Source organism: Rosa chinensis, chromosome 7 (assembly GCF_002994745.2).
Source record: "Rosa chinensis cultivar Old Blush chromosome 7, RchiOBHm-V2, whole genome shotgun sequence".
Lineage (NCBI taxonomy): Eukaryota > Viridiplantae > Streptophyta > Magnoliopsida > Rosales > Rosaceae > Rosa > Rosa chinensis.
In genome coordinates this window covers 9,541,631-9,558,066 of record NC_037094.1, presented here as the reverse complement: position 1 = coordinate 9,558,066, position 16,436 = coordinate 9,541,631, and the positions used below count along the sequence as shown (strand labels likewise).

Sequence of the window (16,436 nt, the reverse complement as noted above, 5' to 3'; positions counted from 1 at the left end):
GAATAAGCGAAATTCAATCATATCCAAATATCTCGAATCAGTTCTCTCTCCCTCTCCTTCTGGCCAAGTCACTGGAAGATAAACAATCATCTTTGCCTCTCTTTCTGCCTGCAACGATGACGGATTAGATCGCACTCTCAATCTATCCCTGGATCGTTCTGGCAATTCTCAATCTGAAGTTTTACCTCTCTCTCTCTCTCTCTCTCAATCTCTAGATGATTCTGAATTCTCAAAAAACAAAAAAACAAAATTTCATTGTTGATATATTAAACGGCAGAACCAATAAAATAAAATCTCAAAAAATAAAAAGGCAAAAGCATTACGACCGTACAAACTCCATTCTACTTTCGCATTATAGTTATAATAGTGTTTTCAGTACAATGATTACATCAAAGAGATAAGATGCAAAAGCCAAAACATGCTAGGATATAGACACCAACACAGAAATGCACATGGTATGAGGGCCATCGTTACTCCTCTCTAAACCGTTTAAAGTGCATTGAGATGTGCGTGACTAAATTATTGATGGAATACGATATAGCCTGATCCGAAATCAAATTACAAAGAAAACAAGCATAGCAACCACCAAGTCAAAGAACTGAAATCTCCCAGGAACCAAACTGGCGGTGGAGATGTGAAAAAGATAAGGCCAAAGTTGAAGTTGTTGAAGTAAAAGAGTGTGGTGGGGTAGCAAGAAGAAGAAGAACTTTGAAGTTGGTAGCTAGCTCCAGCAATGGTAGAAGAACTTTGAAGCCTGTTTTGCACATTTGCAAATACCAGTAATTACGTTACAAACATACAGGCGAACATGTCAACGTACTGAAGTTAGGCTTAGATCCTTGTTGAAAATTAATGTTCTAAAAAAGAAAAATCCTTGTTTTCATTGTTGTGAATTTCCTTGTGGAATGGTAGTAATGAAGCCCCAGTTGTAATACAAAAGATAGAAACAGACGAAAGCTGCAGCAGGAACAAGCACTAAATTTGTTCTCGAAAGAGGCAAGTAAAACACGATCGCGGAGAGGTTCAAAATACTTATGTACGTACTATGAATAATCTTTTTTTTTTCTTTGAACCAACAAAGAGGAGGGTGAACACGAAATTAATAAAACCGCTTCGATCAAAAACAAATTGGCATATGATATGGCCGTTCAGAAAAAAAGCAACAAAGCAAAAATGAAACGACCTTGAAGCTTGAAAGATGTAGGCACACATATATCCAAGATTTAAACTCGAGGATTTGGTTCATGTTTACCCGACCTATTGGTCATTCTCTCCTTAGTCGTGGGGACAAACCAGGTTGACTCTTCCAGGAAAAAAAAAATGTAAAGATAAGTATTTATGAAGAGTGAAATCTACACTCTTTTTCCATATTTGGTTGTAGTTCTAAGATACAAAATTTAAGTTACTAAAAACAAATCTTCAAGTTATTAAAAATGAAAAAAAAAAGTGTAAATTATACAATAGAGTATAAATTTCACTTCTCATATTTAATATGATTTCTCTGTGTCTGTAAAAATTGAATTTTAGTCCAAGTGTTGAAAGTAATTTTTGGTTGAATGTAGAGGGGGAAAAATGTACAATCAGCACATATCAAAACTGGTCAAGGCTAGAAATTACTACAAATACGAAATACCAAATAGTACAAATACCAAAAAGAACACAATTCTTAGCTGTTTCAAACAACAAACAATACAAAAGAACCTAGATCCCCTCCTTAAGCATTGCCCGCACCCTCATGGGGAGACCATATAGCCTAATAAACCCAGCTGCATCGGCTTGATCATACACATCTCCGCTCTCAAATGAAGAGATGTCTTGCCTATACAGGCTATATGGACTCTTACGGCTAGTTACAGTGATCGAACCCTTGTACAACTTTAGAGTTACTGATCCCGTTGTTGTCTCCGAGATTTTCTCCATGAATGCATCCATGGACTCACGAAGTGGGTCGAACCACCTGCCTGCATAGACTAGCTCTGCATATTTGAGGGCAAGCGAGTCTTTAACTTGCATTGTTTCTCGATCCAAAGTTAAGGACTCCAACTCTCGTGCAGCAGCGAATAGGATGGTGCCTCCAGGAGTTTCATACACTCCACGGCTCTTCATACCAACAAGACGGTTTTCAACCATGTCAATACGACCAATTCCGTGTCTTCCGCCGATCTCATTAAGCTTTGTAAGCAAAGAAGCTGGTGAAAGTTCTTGTCCATCGACTGAAACTGGAATTCCTGAAACGATCCCGATATCTACATACCTGTACGAACATGGGAGCATGCTTAAGAAAACGTTCTTTATTTTTAGCAACTAAGAAAATGTACTTGGCACACAAAGTAAAACAAAGTTGAACTGCAACTTACTCAGGTTCATTCGGTGCATCTTCTGGATCGACAGATAACATGAACATATCCTTCTTTGGCTCATTTTCCGGGTCTTCCAAAATATCACCCTTTGATCAAAGAGAAGAGTAAAATTTAGAACTGAAACAGCGAGTAAAATGACCCAAAAGATTCCAACAGCAACTCTATCAATCCAAAAACTGTTGCCAAAGACTTAAACTTGTAAGTTGTAACCTAGTTCACTTGTGCAGGCATCAATTGATACATTTCTCCTAATACCTTTACTCATCAAGCAAACATACTCAGAACTACCTTAACCAACAGACACAGGTTCTTAATGTTCAGGGAATATCCAATGTCTGCACAAGACTGCAACTTTTTTTAATCATTGGTTATGACATAAAGGGAAGGGGAATTAGAACTTCAGACTGGGCCTTTGGAAGACAAGCATAACTATCAACTGGGAGTATCGAATAAGTTCTGACATCAAATATTACAAGCACAGATATTCACCACTCATAAAAGCTTAGACATAACAGTGTAATTCTGGCTCCAAAATACCACATCCTAAGATTTTATAGCGAAAGATGCATTTATCCAGAATTAGCAAAAACAAAACTGAAACAGAGTTGTATAAACTACCTCATGACTAAGGTGCCATAAGTTCCCATCTCTGCTGTATATGGATTTCTTTGTCACTGGGACAGGCACATTATGCTTCTTAGCATATTCAATAGCATCTTCTCTACCTGTAATGTCCCATTCCCTCCAAGGAGCCACCACATTGAGTTTGGGGTCGAGAGCAAAAAACGTCAGCTCAAACCGAACCTAAACAGACAGGAAAGGTAGTGTAAGAAGAAAAACAAGTGAGATGTTGTTATATTAAATGCTTAAGTGCAAAACATGCCTGATCATTTCCTTTCCCTGTGCATCCATGAGCGACGGCATCAGCTCCAACTGCTTTGGCAACATCTACCATGGCCTGTTTTCAGGATGTCATATGGATATATCAATAAGAGAACAAAACTGAGACAAAAAACAACGACCTGGAAAGTTCTCAAACTTAGCTACTTAACCCTATACTCAACTCTGCTAGAAACGGAGAAAACTGTTCGAGAAAGAGCAGATGCATTTATCACTAAATCCAAAAGGATTCTTTTCACTTGTTTCAGCTGTGCAAGTAGCAATCAACAAAGGCAATGAACATATAATGAAACAACATAATAGCCTGAGATTCAGAGATCACCTTAGCAATAACAGGACGAGCCATTGAGGTCCCCAGCAAGTATTTCCTCTCATAGATTGCACCAGCTCGCAAGCAAGGGAATATATAGTCTTTTACAAACTCCTCCTTCAGATCCTTCACTACTAACTGACAAGCCCCACTGGCCTTGGCCTTCTGTTCCAGACCATCCAATTCTTTTATACCCTAAAATATTTAGAATAGGGAATGCACGGAAGTCAGAACCAACAATTACCACCTTAAAATTCATTGCTTGAAACAATATCAGATAAATCTGAAATAGATGTTGCTTCACCAAACTTACTTGACCCACGTCGGCAGTGAAGCAAACAACTTCACAACCATAGTTCTCCCTGAAAGTAAAAGGTGAATGAACAGATCAATAATGGCAAACTATTGAATCAGAAGTATAAGCTTGTATGTGAACTGTCTGAGAAAATATGTGAAACAACATATGCAATATGCATCAATAAGCATTAACACTAAGTGTAAAGTAATGGTGTCTCAATTTTGTAATAAATTTAGTAGGAGGGAGGAGATATGCAGCACACAGAACTAACTATCCAAAAAGGAAAATTACTATTTTGTAATATGGCAGAACTGTTCTTAGTATTACTACACTATTGCTTCACCATCCTCTGGTGCTTTTGATAAACAAATGCTAAATATATGTTTAAACCCCAATCATATGCTTCATTTACAATCATACCATTCAGAACGTACAATTGCATAGTGAAACAGAAAAAAACAATGTTGTGGTAAATTTTGAACACTTATGCAGGCATCATATGCATGGCTGATGTTTACATAGGTGTCGATGTAACTATAAAAACAAAGTGCATACCTTAGCCATGGGACAATGACTGACGTGTCTAAGCCACCACTATAGGCCAGAACAACCTTGTTCAATTTGCCACGTAATCCTCTTTCCTTTGTAGATCCAGCTACTTCTGTCTCACTGTAACTGGGCAGTGCTGCTCTAATAACTGCATGCATCTCAAAGAGTAAATATCCAGCATGTAGTACTTAAAATCTCAGAACGCATGGATGAGTGAATCTCAATCCAAAATATAATGCTTGGCATCTCATTTTAAATCCTTAAGCTCTATCTTATCAGAGATTAATTCATTCACAATTACCCCTCAATTAATTAACCACTGGTATGTTTACTCCTGTAATCCAACAATTCTCTGTTTTCTGTGTATACAACCAACAATTGTGTATTTCTATTTTGAAACCCCATCAAGAAAAACTTTTTTGACAGGAAATGATTTTATGAGATTATTGCATGCTTAGAATGAAATTTTAAAGAAGACAGACCTATAGCCTAGTTTTATAGGAAAGAAAACTAAAAACTAAAGCTAGGAAGGCCTTTGCCACCTTATTCTCTGTTTTACTATGTCAGGGAATATCAGCTTAGACATAAATATCAGAGGAGGCCCAGCCATTGAAATGCTGGTATTGGACTACAATGCCAGAAAACGTAAACATACTTGTTTACAGAATACTGCTACACATCACCCCTTTGATGTGCAAGTTCTACAGTCTAGACCTTAACATTCACAAATAAGGACAACATGAACGCAAACATAGTAATCTGCTAAACTTGTCATAGACGTCCAAGTTTTCCGCCATTTCAACAGATTACATAACCATAACGAACACATCGTATCATGTACACTAAAATAGCAACACACACAAACAGGAAAAGAAAAGACCAATTATAGGATGCAGTGATTTATATAGAAATTCCAAGAGTGTAACAAAAACAATGATAAGCATTCCCCACCTTGGTTGCGAGCTCTAGTTACACCTCCATTGATACTCAAACCCGCAAATGCATTCCCCTGAAGCTCACTCTTTCTTGCCCCCAACTGCGGAAACAAATTAAAAACATGATCATTCAAGGCCAACGAGAACAAATCAATATGAAATAACTAAATACAATTACAAGGAACGGGAAAATCGATGCATAACACAAGGCATTATGGCTATAGGTAGCTCTACCTCTTGAAACGATAATTTCCTTTGACATGCAACTCCATCATGGCATAAATTCAACTCTGCTCATTCGAAAACCAAAAAAAACAATAGGTTGATATCGGAACGTAAAATCACACTGTAATCCAAGCACTTTTCTTTCAAAACTTAAGCATCTACTTGTCTGGGTGTTACTAATCTCTCCTTAAATTGACAAAAAGACAAAAACTTTAACCAACTGAATTGATTCTGGTTTCTGTGAAAACAAACCCAGAACAACTTGAGCAAAAAGTTTCAGTCTTTAATGATCTTATCGAACTCCATCAGCCCATTTCTAAACCCAATATTTTGTTTCAGAAAAATAAAATGTACCTGATTTTGGAGCGTGAAAGGCGAAGTTGGTAGGCAAGCAAGCGGACATGGTATTCAACTGAGCCATAGTGGCGGTGACAGAGCTTCTGAGCGTCTCAGAGAGAGAGAGAGAGAGAGAGGTTGGTCTAATATTAGGGCTTTATACAGGGTTTTTATATGTTGGGAACAAAAGCCATTATAAATAAAAATTAGGCCAAAATAAATGAAAAAGAAAACAAAATATCTATGGACCAAAATACCCCTCCAATTGTTGACGTCTTTTTTTTTTGGGTACAGTGGGGGCACAAGGCCCAAACGCAAGGAAGAAAACAGAAAAAAAAAAAAAAAAATTAGTCCATCTCAGAAGACATAAAGGTTCTTGGCCTAGAAATGCCATCAATATCATCCATCACAGCTTGATAGACAAAAGGAGGAATGGAAGGGCATCTGCAAAGCCCCAACTCTTGATCAGTACTTCTCTTGGCTAAACCATCCGCAATCATATTCCGCTCACGATGGATATGCTGAATATAATAAGATTCAAAGGAGGTAAGCATAATCTTACAATTAGAAAGCAGAGTACCCAAGGGATGGGGATCAATGACAGCACTCATCATTAGGTTCAAAAGAGTAGCAGAATTTGTTTCCACAGTAATATGATTGATCTTAAGCTCAAAGGCAATCTGCAAACCTGTAAACAAACCCCAAGCCTCAGCTTGAAGTACTTCACCACTACCAATGTTGTGCATAAAGCCATGATGCCAAATTCCTGAGCTGTCACTTATGACCCCTCCAGCACCAGTTAAACCATTACTGGTTCTAGATCCATCCACATTTAATTTGAATTGGCCAACAGAAGATTTTTGCCAACACAACATCTCAATTCTACTGATAGAGATATTCTTAGAGTTAATGTGACAAGAACTCCATTCTCTAATGTACTGAAATATAATGGAAGCAGTATTATGAGGTCTTTGGAAGCCATTATCAAAAATATACTTGTTGCGCCATTTCCAAATAAACCAACAGGTGTAAATGAACAAATGAGACCATTCAAATCCCAAAAACTTCCAGTTTTTTTGCAAGAGGTTAGCTGCTATCCAACTATATATTCCAGTCAAGATTGAAAGTTCTAATAATGGTAGCAGGCATTCCAATTTCCTTCCAAACAGTAGTAGCCATGGGACAATCCCTGAACAAATGAATCATAGATTCAGGTTCCTCAGGGCAATGTTTACAGTTTGGGTTCATAGTAAAGTGTCTTTGTGCTCAGTGCATATTAGTTAGCAACCTCCCTTGAACAAAGAGCCAAGTGAAGATTTTTAATTTTGGATGAATATTTAAGCTCCAGATACCTTTCCAAAGACCACTAATAGGTTGACCATCATCAACAATGCTATTATAAGCACTTTTCACAGAAAATTTGCCATCAAGTGTGGGCTTCCATATCATCTTATTAGAAATTCACCTAAAGCTATCAATAGGAATGCAAATAATTTTAGCTGCAACTTCAGGAGGTAAACAAGCATAAACCATTGTGATATCTCAATCATAGCCATTCCAGAAGTCTTGAACTAGTAAGTTGGGATCCACCATGGTACGATCAATAGCCAGATGAGCCAAAATTCCTTGAGGGGACCAATGGTCAGTCCAAAATCGAGCAGTGCCACCATCACCAATTCTCCATATAATTCCTTGTCTTAATAGAGTAGCACCAGAGCAAATACTACGCCAAGTAGTAGAGCACTTATCAGGAGGTTTGTAGAGATTGCTAATCAAACTGACATGTTTCAAATACTTAGCTTTGTACAAATTGCACCAAAGACCATCATCATTTTGTAGAATTCTCGAACTAACCTTAGCCAACATGGCTTCGTTCATATCAGTTGTCCTCTTAATGCCCAAGCCACCCCTATTTTTAGGTTTGCAAACATTGTCCCAATTTACCAAATGTATTTTCCTTTTATCATCACTATCACCCCAAAGAAAATCCCTGTTGAGTTTATCTAAAGCATCACAAGTAGATAAGGGGCTCTTAGCTGTCTGCATAGTGTAAATAGGTATAGAAGCAGTCACAGAATTAATTAGAGTGAGTCTACCAGCCATGCTCAGATTTTTACTTTTCCATCCATAGAGCCTACCATGAACCTTGTCAATCATTTCAGAGTAAGTGTGTTTAGTAACTTGAGAGTGCAAAAGAGGCACACCAAGATACTTACCAAGATCCTTCGTGAGAGGTGAGCCACAAATACCACTTATAGCCCTTGCAAGGTTAGTCCTAACATTAGGGGAGCAGTAAATTTTGGATTTCTCAAAATTCACAGACTAACCAGAGATACTACAAAACAAATCCATGCATTTTTTCAGGACTCTAGCTTGGTTGGTAGAAGCTTCAGCAAACAGGATTAAGTCATCAGCAAAAAACAAGTGTGACACCAATGGACCAGATTGATAGGATTTGATTGGTTTCCATTGGCCAACTTCAATCGCCGATTGAATGAGATGGGAGAGCTTTTCCATGAGATGGGAGAGCTTTGTCAAGAGGGAATCAAGAGAAATTATTTTTCTTCCAAAATTTGTTCCCTCTTTATCAATCAAATCGGTGTCGTATCGTATATCTTACAACAGCACGCCGGTCATTCCGCTTCTAACTTTCTCGATTTCTCTTTCTTTTTTCATTTTCCTTTGGTTAACAGTATGCGAGAGAATTCTTTGCTTGGCGATATGCTAATGGTGTTATTTGATGTTTTGTATGCTTTGAAATTTTGTTGATCGATGGAGTTTTTTAAACTTGAACGTTCATGTAATTGAGTGATTTGGTTTCTTTCCAGACTCCTGTTGAAAAGTTCAGTGATGTTTCTGTGTCACCTGGAGGAGCGGCAGTTTTTGGCGATGTTGGTAAATGTTGCTAGCTTTTCCTCTCATGGAGGATTTCCTTCTGGATTCTCCTCTCTTGAAGGGTTTCCTCCCTTGATGGGCTATTACTATAGTTGGGTTTGTTTTGGTTTTCTTTTCAGTTTGTTTGTAATCTTTGCCCAAAATTTATTTGGGTCTTTTGTTTGCAAATGTATTGTTTGAAAAAAAAAAAAATTTAAAACCTTTCACTGCAAAAAAAGGGACAATCAATGAATTTTTTTGGGATAATTTTATCTTTACAGTCCCTTCTCTCTAGCGAGAGTTAGGGTTTTGGGATAACGGAGTGGACGTCTGCGAGTCCTTCTACCTTGTCGGCCATCATCTGTGCGTATGTGGTGGTGGCTCCGAGGAGTGGAGTGGGTTTGTTGGTTTTGGGTATTCAGTACGACGTGGTTGTGTAAGATGGAGGAGGTCCTTGTAGATCTAACCAAGCGAATGGCCATTGAAGATGAAGAGGATCTGAATGTGATCCAGTTAGAAGATCTGAAGGAGGTTGTTGATCGAAAGTATTGGTTGGTGGGTAAATTATTGACAAATAAACCTTTTTGCTTCGAAGCGTTGCGGAGTACCATGAAAAGTCTTTGGGCCCTAAAGGAAGAGGTAGTTATCTTTCAATGGGAAGCTTTTGATCGGATTCTTTTCTCATTTGGGTCTAACGCAGATCGTGGGAAGATTTTGAAGGGGAGTCCGTGGACGTTTGATCATGCTTTACTTCTCCTTAATGCATCAGATGGAATGGTGGATCCCAAATCAATATCTCTTAATTCTCAGTCTTTTTGGATTCGTGTCAAAGGTATTAAACCTGCTTTCATGACCACCAGACTATCTGAGCGTATTGGGAGACAGTTAGGGACTTTTTACCCAATGGGTGGTGGCTTTGGGGAGGATTGCAGTGGACGGTTTTTACATATTCGAGTTGGGTTAGAGGTGTCCAAGCCACTGCAAAGGTGGGTCAAAATTTCGATAGGTATGGAGTTGTTACCTGAAAAGTTCCAGTTGGAGTACGAACATCTACCTTATTTCTGCTTCTTTTGTGGTCTTTTAGACCATGTGGGTTCAGGATGTCAATTGCACAAAGAGGGTGTGATTCTGAAAGAGAGATTTGGAAGATGGAGAATGTTATCCAAGGATGTGTTTTCGATCGACCCGGAAGGATAGCTTCAAGGGAAGCGATTTGGGTTGATTCCTAAGCCAAAGGGTTGGTCCTTAAGTGTTTCTGATAATGAAGTTACTGGATCAGTTCGAACGAGATTGGAATTTGAGGAAGGAAGAGTGCAGGGAATGGAGGAGATGGATGTTGATACTGAGGATCGAAACTTGACGGAGGTCCCTCCGACCAAGCGCCGGCGTCGACTGAGGGATGACGTGGCACCTCATTTATCCCTGCATTCATGTCCAAAGGAATCACAGGATGATATGTTGGCTGTGAATTCGGGATTGATTGAGCGAGATGTCAGGAAGCAATCTGTAGAAGATCATGATTTAATTGAGGGAGGCTCCACATTAGGCAGGAAAGAAGCTGGTTTGCTTGGTAATGGGGCACGTGGGGTACAAGTGCCCACTTCAAAAGGTGGGCTACAGAGTGGGCTACAGAACCATGCTTCTAATTTGGCCCAATCCCACCCACTCACACCGACTACAGCTCCAGATTCTAATCTCGAGATTGTATCTGCTGGGGGTTGTTTCTCAACCTCTCATTCTGATTCAAAATCTGTGAATCAAAAGTCAAAACAGAAGAAAGGGATTTTTGAATTTGGGGAAGGCAAATCTGTAGGGGTGGAAGGGGATGATGTTAGAGTTTACAAAAGGGGAGGTGGAAGAGGTCGGCGAAGTGATGGCAGAGAGGGTTTTGGGGGAGGAGGGGGGAGTACTAAGGACAAGGAGAAAGGGAAGGAAGTTGTCTCTGAAGGTGTGGAGAATGATGGGAAGCTAAAGAGGATGAAAGATACGGCAGCATTGGGAGGTCGAGGTAGAGGTGGAAAGGGGCGCTATGGCTTAAAAGTCAGCGGTCAGGGGCGGGGGCACTCCTCCAACCGAGTTCCCCCACGAAAATCCAATCTTGCTGATGTCTCAGGTAACTGTTTAACCGTGATGGGCTCCGGTTCTTGGGCCCATCATGAGCAATGATAGGAGTTAGCTAGAATGTGCGGGGATTGGGGAACCCGCATACATTCCGAGCCTTGAAGAAATTTCTTCAAGCGAAAGACCCCGACTTGGTGGTCTTAATGGAAACCAAGAAAAAGAAGGAGGAAATGGCTGATATTTGCTTTAATTTGGGTTTTGGTGGGTGTAGTGTAGTGGGGAAGGTGGGTCATAGTAGCGGTGGTTTAGCCTTGTGCTGGAAGAGTCAGTTGGTCGTCAGGCCTTTGGGCTTTTCCCAAGGGCATATTGATGTTGAGATACAGCTGAATGCGGAAACTATCAGGGTCACTGGTTTGTATGGAAATCCAGAAACTCATCTCAGGCAATTTTCTTGGGAACTCTTGCGACGAATAGCTGCTTCGGTAAGGGGATCGTGGATTGTCTTTGGGGATTTTAATGAATTGCTCAGTGTTTCTGAGAAGATTGGTGGGAATGAGAGGTCTGAGGCATAAATTCAGAAATTCTGGGAAGCCATTGATGATTGTGGGTTACAGGAAGTTGAGTTTTCGAGCCCGATGGTTACTTGGAGACGTGGTTCCATTGTAGAGCGATTGGATAGATGTTTTCTTAATCAGGAGGCGGCAGATTTGTTCCCTTAGTTTCATGAGTTTCACATTGATGCAGGGGCTTCTGATCACATCCCTCTACTTTTTTTAACAGATGGTGGAGTTGGGAGAGGAGTTGGTAAGACGAAATTCAATAGAAGATTTCAATTCGAAGCATTTTGGGCAAAAAGAGAGGGCTGTGGGAGCGTTGTTCAAGAAAATTGGGCTGAGAGTAATTCCTTGGGAGTCATTCAAAGAAATCTATTTACTGTTTCAAAGGCTTTGAGGCGTTGGAATGATGATAATATTGGCCATATTCCGCGGAAGATAAGGCAGTTGCAGGGGGAGTTATCCAAATGGCCTTTTGATAATCTAGATGACAGGGTACAGTAGAAGAGAAAGGAGGTACTGGGTGAGTTGAACAGGTTTATGGAGCTTGAGGAGTCATTATGGAAACAGAGGTCTCAGGTGTCGTGGTTGAATGAGGGAGATAGTAACACAAAATTCTTTCACGGTATGCAAAGACTCGGGGAAGAAAAAACAGCATACAGGGTATTACTAATTCAGAGGGAGAATGGCAGGATTCTGATAAGGGTATTCAGGATGCTTTCTTAGATTACTTCTCAAAGTTGTTTACTTCTGAAGGGTGTAACTATATGGAGCTGGTTCTCGATGCGGTGCCACAGAAAGTTACCAAGGATATGAACCAGAAACTTGAACAACCTTTTACAAGGATTGATATTGATGTTGCATTGAAGCAGATGGGTCCAGACAAGTCACCGGGTGTAGATGGTTTCTCAGCTCGATTCTATCAGACTTATTGGGAGGTGGTTGGAGATGATATCAGTAAGTTCTGTTTGCAGGTTTTGAATGATGAAGTTGAGTTAGCTGGGCTCAATCACACATTGTTGGCTTTGATTCCGAAACTTGATAATCCTATAATGGTGACTGACTTCCGACCAATTAGTTTATGCAATGTCCTTTACAAGCTGATTTCTAAAGCATTGGTGAATCGCATGAAAGCAATATTACCAGAGGTGATTTCAAGTTTCCAAAGTGCCTTTGTACTAGGTCGTTGCATCCATGATAATATGATTACAGCATTTGAGGTGGTCTACTCCATTCGTAGTTGACAAACAGGGGATGATCCTTTCTGTGGATTGAAGTTGGATATTAGTAAGGCGTATGATAGGGTGGAATGGGTCTTTCTTCGAAACATTATGCTGCGATTGGGGTTCAAGGAAAGTTGGGTTGATTTGCTTATGCGTTGTGTGCAATCTGTATCATTCAGTGTTCTGTGGAATGGTGAAGCAGTAGGGCTGGTCAGACCGACGAGGGGATTACGACAAGGAGACCCGCTTTCTCCATATCTTTTTCTCCTGTGTTCTGAAGGGCTTACTGGGTTGTTTCAAAAGGCTGAAAGAGATGGTCTTGTTCATAGAGCTAGGGTGGTTGAGGGGGCGCTAGCAATCTCACATAACTTATTTGCTGATGATAGCCTCCTATTTGGGAAAGCAGATATCCCTGAGTTGACAAGATTAAAACAGTGTCTACTACTTTATAAGTGCGCAGCGGGGCAGAAGATTAATTTTCAAAAATCTGCAATTGCATTTGGGCCAGGAATTACGGATGACCAGAAAGTGTCTATCACTCAATTACTAGGGTTCCTGTTGTTCCCTTTCACGAGAGGTATTTGGGGCTCCCAACGGTGGCTGGCAGGAATCGAAAGGAGATGTTCAAGAGGATACATGAGTGGCTTGACCATCATTTACAAGGGTGGCAGTCCAAATTGTTGTCGAAGGCTGGTAAAACAATGTTGATAAAGGCTGTTGCACAAGCCATCCCATCTTACACGATGTCGGTCTTCAGGTTATCTAAAGGTATTTGTAGAACCTATCAATCTAAGGTTGGGAAATATTGGTGGGGTAATGGTGGTAAAAAGAAGGGTATCCACTGGTGTAAGTGGGATGTTCTATGTCGAAACAAATTGGCAAGCGGCTTGGGTTTTAGATATATTGAAGTTTTTAACCAGGCTTTGCTTGCAAAAACTTTATGGCTGATTGTGCTCCATCCTGAATCCCTAGTTAACCATATACTATAACTCAAGTATGGCATTGGAGGTAATTGGGCAGCGACTCAAATTGGAACAAAAGCATCCTTTATTTGGCGAAGTTTGGTGTGGGGTAAGGAATTGTTAAGTGCGGGGATCCGGTGGAGAATTGGTAATGGAGAAACGACAAGAATTTGGGAGGATAAGTGGCTGGCCTCGCCACTGACCTTTTGGATAATTATGCCAAGTTTCTTGAATGGGAATACCACAGTCAATCAGGTTATGGCAAGGCCAGGTATATGGAACATTGAATTTATTAAAGAGCACTTTCTCTCGGTGGATGTTGACAAGATCCTCTCAATTCCTCTTTGTCAACGTAGTGGGGGGGATGTGGCTATTTGGCATTATACAGAGGATGGATACTATACGGTGAAGTCAGGGTATTGGCTTGGGATGGAGTTGAAGCAGATGGGTATGAGAACTGAGTATAGTGGGGGGGAATAGTGATTTAAACTCCAAAAATATCTGGAGTATTATTTGGGGGCTAGGGGTCCCTAACAAAGTCAAGCTCTTTCTTTGGAGAGCTTGCCATTCATTCCTTCCTTGTGTTGAGCGCCTGTTTACGCGCAAAATTTGTTCTCATGACGGTTGTGGTAGGTGTGGTAAGTCAGTTGAAACGGTGCTGCATAGTCTTTGGGAGTGTTCTAAAGCCCAAACGGTGTGGAAATGTATGTGGTTGAGAGGTTTTGTCAAACACTAGAGGGAACTTTCTTTTATTGATCTTGTGCTTCATGTTGCTGTTGTAGGTAATCAAAGTGAGTTGGAGTTGTTTGGGTTGGTTAGTTGGTGGATTTGGAAGAGTAGGAATGAGGGGCTGCATGGGAAGGTGGCCTTAAGGGCGGACCAGATCGTTCAAAGAAGTGTGGAGTGGCAATCTGAGCTTGCTAGGGTGAAGGCAGGTCATAATAATTTGCAGGTTGGACAACATGCAGGGGTTTCTGCTACTGTTCCGGAGGTTGGTGTTGCAAGTAGGACAGAAACCAAGTTGTTCTTTGATGGTGCTGTTAATGTGGTTAAGGAATGTGTTGGGATGGGTGCAGTGATTGTGAATGATGAAGGACGGCTGCTGGGTGCTTTATCTATTCCTTTGCATGCTTCCATTAAACCTGCTGCAACTGAGGCATTAGCTTTGTGGCATGGGTTCAAGTACTGTAGAGAATTGAGATTGAGAAATGTGGCAGTTTATGGTGATGCTCTCAATATGCTTAATGGATTGACTGTTTCTGGATGGGATCTTAGTGATATTTGAGGAATACTAGATGCAGTTAGATTGATGATGAGAGAGTTTGATATGGTCTCTTGGAAGCATGTGAAGAAACGCTTTAACTTGGTGGCTCACAAATTGGCAAGATCTGCTTTGTCTTTGGTGCAAGCTATGTTTTGCAAAGATGTAGGGCCTCCTTGGCTCAATGATTTAATTGATGCTTTGTAGTCTAATAGCTCTGTGGGGGTTCTCAGTGAGAGAACAATTTGTCCCCATATTGATGTATTCTTTGGAGTTATTAAAATTTTCTCTTTGATCAAAAAAAGAAAAAAAGAAAAAAAAAAGGGACAATCAAATTATTCATCTTTAGGAAAAAGTAATCATCCTTTCTACTCGGTAAATCAAAGGATATGGAATTGGTAGAAGATGGCAATATGCAATGCTAGTGTGTGGGCATATAGAATAAATTTTTGTACACTACTATAAATTTCAATTATATATCGCGAAATTTTGATATTAGTAGGTGGTTCGACAATATCATAGAAAAGATTTCTCTAGTTTACAAGTTTCATTACATATTTACATTCACTAATAACAGCAACTAGTGCTTACGGTTGATATGAAGCTGAGTCGACGCATATTGCAAATGTGTACCGATGGACCGATGGTGTTGAACAGTTGAAGCATGTTGCAAATTACGTAGTGACATATATACAACATACGACTTTTGTCTATATGGTGTTTTTTGCAACAAAAAGATAAGAAGCAAAGCCAAAACATGCTAGTGTAGTCCTACTCAGTAGACACCAACACAGAAAAAGCACATGGTATGAGGGCCATCGTTATTCCTCTCTAAACCGTTTGTAGTGCATTGAGATGTGCGTGGCTAAATTATTGATGGAATACTATGTAGTATATAGCCTGATCCGAAATCAAATTACAAAGACAACAAGCATAGAAACCACCAAATCAAAGAGCTGAAATCTCCCAGGAACCAAACCAGCGGTGGAGATCGATGTGAAATAGATAAGGCCAAAGTTGACGTTGTTGAAGTAAAAGAGTCTGGCGGTGGTAGCAAGAAGAAGAAGAACTTTGAAGTTGGTAGCTAGCTCCAGCAATAGTAGAAGAACTTTGAAGCCCGTTTTGCACATTTGCAAATGGCAGTCATTACGTTACAAACCTACAGGAGAACATGTCAACGTACTGAAGTTAGACTGAGATCCTTGTTCAAAATTAATGTTCTAAAAAAGAAAAATCCTTGTTTTCATTGTTGTGAATTTCCTTGTGGAATAGTTGTAATAAAAAAGATAGAAACAGACGAAAGATGCAGCAGGAACAAGCACTAAATTTGTTCCCAAAGGAGGCAAGTAAAACGCGATCGCGGAGAAGTTCAAAATACTTATGTACATACTATGAATGACCATATTGTTTTTTCTTAATAATCGTTTTTTTCTTTGAACCAACAAAAAGGAGGGTGAACACGAAATTAATAAAACCGCTTCGATCAAAAACAAATTGGCATATGATATGGCCATTCAGAAAAAGAGCAACAAAGCAAAAATGAAACGACCTTGAAGCTTGAAAGATGTAGGCACACATATATCCAAGA

At 39.9% G+C, this 16,436-nt stretch overlaps 1 protein-coding gene across 1 annotated transcript; it reads right to left on the bottom strand.

The window, feature by feature from the left end:
- Window positions 1-1,559: 1,559 nt before the first annotated feature.
- On the bottom strand, window positions 1,560-6,087 carry LOC112177115 (argininosuccinate synthase, chloroplastic). The gene is made up of 10 exons (XM_024315321.2): window positions 5,932-6,087; window positions 5,587-5,642; window positions 5,369-5,453; window positions 4,424-4,565; window positions 3,884-3,932; window positions 3,583-3,765; window positions 3,244-3,318; window positions 2,979-3,164; window positions 2,358-2,446; window positions 1,560-2,254 (listed from the first exon to the last, which is right to left on the bottom strand). The coding sequence occupies exons 1-10, from the start codon at window positions 5,996-5,998 to the stop codon at window positions 1,702-1,704; spliced, it is 1,485 nt and encodes a 494-aa protein (XP_024171089.1). The 5' UTR covers window positions 5,999-6,087; the 3' UTR covers window positions 1,560-1,701.
- Between the last annotated feature and the right edge of the window lie 10,349 nt (window positions 6,088-16,436).

Coding starts and splice junctions, on each gene's coding strand:
- LOC112177115 (XM_024315321.2), bottom strand. CDS start 5,998: ATGGCTCAGTTGAATACCATGTCCGCTTGCTTGCCTACCAACTTCGCC. Junction 3,933..4,423: donor GTCATTGTCCCATGGCTAAG/GTATGCACTTTG, acceptor TTTTACTTTCAG/GGAGAACTATGGTTGTGAAG. Junction 3,319..3,582: donor CTCGTCCTGTTATTGCTAAG/GTGATCTCTGAA, acceptor TCCTGAAAACAG/GCCATGGTAGATGTTGCCAA.